Source organism: Primulina eburnea, chromosome 1 (genome assembly GCF_022965805.1).
Source record: "Primulina eburnea isolate SZY01 chromosome 1, ASM2296580v1, whole genome shotgun sequence".
Classification (NCBI taxonomy): domain Eukaryota; kingdom Viridiplantae; phylum Streptophyta; class Magnoliopsida; order Lamiales; family Gesneriaceae; genus Primulina; species Primulina eburnea.
In genome coordinates, this window is record NC_133101.1 from 23,790,790 (window position 1) to 23,794,765 (window position 3,976).

The 3,976-nt window shown below is 33.6% G+C and overlaps 2 protein-coding genes across 2 annotated transcripts; both read left to right on the forward strand.

Annotated features, from left to right (window-relative positions):
- The first annotated feature begins 821 nt into the window (after nucleotides 1–821).
- LOC140829451 (uncharacterized) lies at nucleotides 822–3,545 on the forward strand. Its single transcript, XM_073192706.1, has 5 exons — nucleotides 822–903; nucleotides 1,162–1,226; nucleotides 1,326–1,442; nucleotides 1,901–2,287; nucleotides 2,512–3,545. Coding segments are annotated over exons 1-5 (792 nt in total). The 5' UTR covers nucleotides 822–901; the 3' UTR covers nucleotides 2,733–3,545.
- LOC140805934 (uncharacterized) lies at nucleotides 2,815–3,543 on the forward strand. Its single transcript, XM_073162309.1, has one exon. It carries the CDS (start codon nucleotides 2,815–2,817, stop codon nucleotides 3,541–3,543), a length of 729 nt encoding a protein of 242 aa, XP_073018410.1.
- Nucleotides 3,546–3,976: the final 431 nt, after the last annotated feature.

Sequence of the window (3,976 nt, forward strand, 5' to 3'; positions counted from 1 at the left end):
CTTGTGTGGGTACATTACTATTAATAAACTAATCTCCTAATTAAACGTGTGAATGAGTATTTATTGAGCAGTGGTACCATTAGAGTTGAAGAAATACGTCTTAGTGATTTTTTTGGCATTGTTTGATTAATTTCACTATATTGACATTAGGATGACCAATTATAGCTTTCTTGTGTGGGAGCACTACTATTAATTAATTAATTGCGCAGTGGGGTGACCATTAGGATTGAAGAAATACGGATTAGTGAATTTTTTTAATAATGTAAAACATGAAATCTACCAAATTTGTCGATTTTGTTTGGCTCATAAACGTGATTTAAACAACTGTGTTTTTTTCCACATTGATCTATTCCAGTGTTCCAGTTTGTATATGTATATTGATTTGAATGTTGATAAGTAGTATTTTATTTCCTCCTACATATAACTGATTTATTTCAATTAATTAGGCAACTCCAATTTTCTCATCAATTAATCCCAATTTGCCCATGCACAGAAAATTTCAACATGGGCCGAACACCTTCGCTTACCTCATCCAAAAGGTTTACATTTAACATTTTTCCCAAGACGTATTTAGTTTTTTATTTATTTTTTTGTCATACGATATAATATTCCAAAATTATTTTATTTCTATCAACAGGTTGTTATTCGAAATTAATAGCTCTAAATCTATCGCTAATATGCCATCAGAAATAAACTACCAAGGTATAATTTTTTTCTTTATATGCTATTATGAGCCTCACCGATTGTATAAAAATATTAGTATCCTCGTGTTTTATACTTGATGTCGTCAACTGTATTAATATTAAATCCATGTGCAACAAGTGCCGCAAAAGGCATAATAAGGACTGAGAACACATCTGAACCAAGAAAGAAAAAGAAAGAAAGAGGTTACAAGTCAAGCATGTATTCCAAACTTCATTTCATCATTGTTTTCCCCATTGTGATAAATTGTTATATCGTTAAATTGTACTTTATCTTGTCAAAATTATTTAAGGGAAAAAAAATTATGCTCGTAGTTAGATTTCAATGTCGTTCCACTTTCGATGTGCAAGTTTGAAATGAGACGAAAATCTATCTTCTACCTCTTAATTTCGACTATTAATTATACTTTAATATATATCTACCATAAAATTTATTTTCCTTTATTTATTCTATGAATAGGGTATTATATGATGATAATAGCTCTATGCTTGCCGATGACGTGCAAAAAAAACAAGTGTCTCAAGGTATTTTTTTATGATACATATAACATGTAGTAAATTTTCCCGTTACATCGTTTTTTAAATTCATGCAGCTGACTATAATATTTAAAGACTTATTTCCAGAAAATGCTTCAGACAAAGACAAGTCGGTGTACAAACATTCAGAGAATGCATTAGAGCCCAAAAAGAAAAGAAAAGAGAAAGATAATGTCACGTTACCCGCAGCTGTTAAACATCAAGGTACAAGAAATAATTATTTATCATTCATGCCCTGATGAATCCACTACCAAATTTATGTATACATTCTTATGTTTTATGGAATTATCATATAATTATATTTTTTCCCTTGCCCATGACATGTAGGAACAATAGGATTACGTGAAATAAATTCAATGCTCGTGTGTCATCACTGCGGGGCTAAAAAATTTGAATTTTAGAGCCCCACGTTCTGCTGTGATAATGGAAAAATCAGATTAGCAGCCACTACCATTCCACATGAATTATTTTTACTATTTACCGACGCACAATCTCAAAAATCAGAGGATTTTCGCAAAAGAATCAGAGTATATAACAGTATATTTTCATTCAGGTCTTTTGGAGTTAAAATGGATACTAATCTTGCTTCTTCGAGACGTGGAAACTTTGTGAAGATACTATGAAGCTATTGATCGATGTAATGAAAAAAAATCCATACGCAGAATTATTGCAACGAATAAATGATTTTCCCTCTATTAAAGACGTAACACTTCAAATATGCAAGAATGCTGGAGTAGATCAGCGTTGCTACAACCATCCTACAGCTGATCAAGTTGCTGCTATTTGGGTAGAGGGAAATAATCCTGACATTCCATATGATAGGGACATAATACTTCATGGGACTGATGGACATAAACACATAATAAAGCATTATTTTGGTTGTTATGATCCCCTGCAATATCCCCTTCTTTTCCCAAATGGAGAAAATGGATGGCACCAGAACATTCCGAAATTTAAGGATGCAAGTATTGTTCTCCAGTCACATCATGAAATTGTGAATCCAACAAATTTTTCCTCCGTGGAATCTATTATTGAAACGGAACAGAGAGGTATTTTTCTCATATTTCTCATACAAAAAATTTCATTGTATTTGTTTTAGATGTTATTGAGGAAATTATACGGTCACTATTGAGTTACTTAAAAATTATTTGAAGGGAATCTTAGTTCAACTATGTATTTGAATTTTAATTGTGGTTTTCTAAATTTGATATTGTTCCATGCTCATAGATTTCTTATACACAGATTTTTAAAAGCATGTTTATTATCTTTACAGCTGTTAGAAGCTATAACAACAGGATGGTTTCTTGCCGAGAGTACTATTGTTACAAATTTCAGATAAGAAATCAGAATCCATCCGTTCTTTTATATGCGAGAAGATTGTTGCAACAATATGCAGTTGATATGTACATCAAACTTGAAACAACACGCTTGGATTATTGCAGAAACAATCAAGCTGAATTGAGATCTGAGTATTTATCAAGGCATTGTGGATAGTGTCAATTGTGGAGAAACAAGAGGAAGTGAAATTGGAAAGAGAATTGTTCTTCCTGCATCGTTCATTGGAGGTCCACGAGACATGCGAAAAAGATATTTAGATGCAATGGCATTGGTAAGAAGGTTTGGAAAACCGGATCTCTTTATAACAATGACTTGTAATCCAAAGTGGAAAGAAATTACAGATAACTTAATGGGCAGTCAACAACCTCAGGATCGGCCCGATTTGATAGCTAGAGTTTTTCGATCAAAGGTCCAAGACTTGAAAAAAGAAATAATTCATAAAGCAATATTTGGAATGGTTGCTGCTTATGTTTACGTAGTTGAATTCCAAAAAAGAGGTTTGCCCCATATCCACATGTTGATAATCTTGAAGAAATCATATAAGATAAACAGTGCTGATCAATTCGATGATTATGTTTCGGCTGAATTACCTAACAAAGATAAAAATTCAAGGTTATTTGACCTTGTAACGCAGCATATGATGCATGGACCTTGTGGATATTTGAATAGAACAAACTCTTGCATGATTGCCGGACAATGTAAGAGTCATTATCCACGAAAGTTTTGCGAAAAAACCGTTCAAGGTGAAGATGGCTATGCTATTTACCGAAGAAGAAACGATGGCCGGACAGTAGATATAAGAAGAGCTAAATTAAATAATCAGTGGGTGGTTCCCTACAATCCTTACCTTCTTTTGAGATATGATTGCTACATAAATGTTGAAATTTGTTCAGGCTTGACTGCAGTTAAATATCTTTACAAGTATATTTATAAAGGTCATGACAAAATTGCCATACACATTGCGTAAGGAAATGAACCCGGTACTATAGATGAAATATGTAGTGACCCGTTCCAGAATCACCTACTAATCAAGAACTAAGCATGCGATTAACTTAATTAAAAACAATCAGAAATAAAGGCGGAAAACTGTCGCCAAAAGATAGTTATACAACCCAATCGAAAATCCAGGACAACTCAACTAAAATGAAATATACGGTACAACCATATTGAATCAAAAAGATACCGAAGAACTAAACCAACCAGCTACTCAACGTCCTCCTCCTCCTCCTCCTGAGCTGTCCAACCTGAGGCCTGCCCCGTGGGAATGGGGTGTCCAAGATAAACAAAACCGAGGACATGAGCGATAAGAACGCCCAGTACAAAAGCATGAGTATACAAACCTATATGAAATGCACATGCTATGATATGAATATGATACCAGGGTAGTCAAGAAACAGGAG

What these genes read in the sequence shown, in the direction of transcription:
- LOC140805934 (XM_073162309.1), top strand. Translation starts at nt 2,815, where the DNA reads ATGCGAAAAAGATATTTAGATGCAATGGCATTGGTAAGAAGGTTTGGA.
- LOC140829451 (XM_073192706.1), top strand. An exon ending in CGCAGCTGTTAAACATCAAG is followed by an intron (nt 1,443 to 1,900) that starts GTACAAGAAATA and finishes ATCCATACGCAG; the next exon opens with AATTATTGCAACGAATAAAT. An exon ending in TATTGAAACGGAACAGAGAG is followed by an intron (nt 2,288 to 2,511) that starts GTATTTTTCTCA and finishes TTATCTTTACAG; the next exon opens with CTGTTAGAAGCTATAACAAC.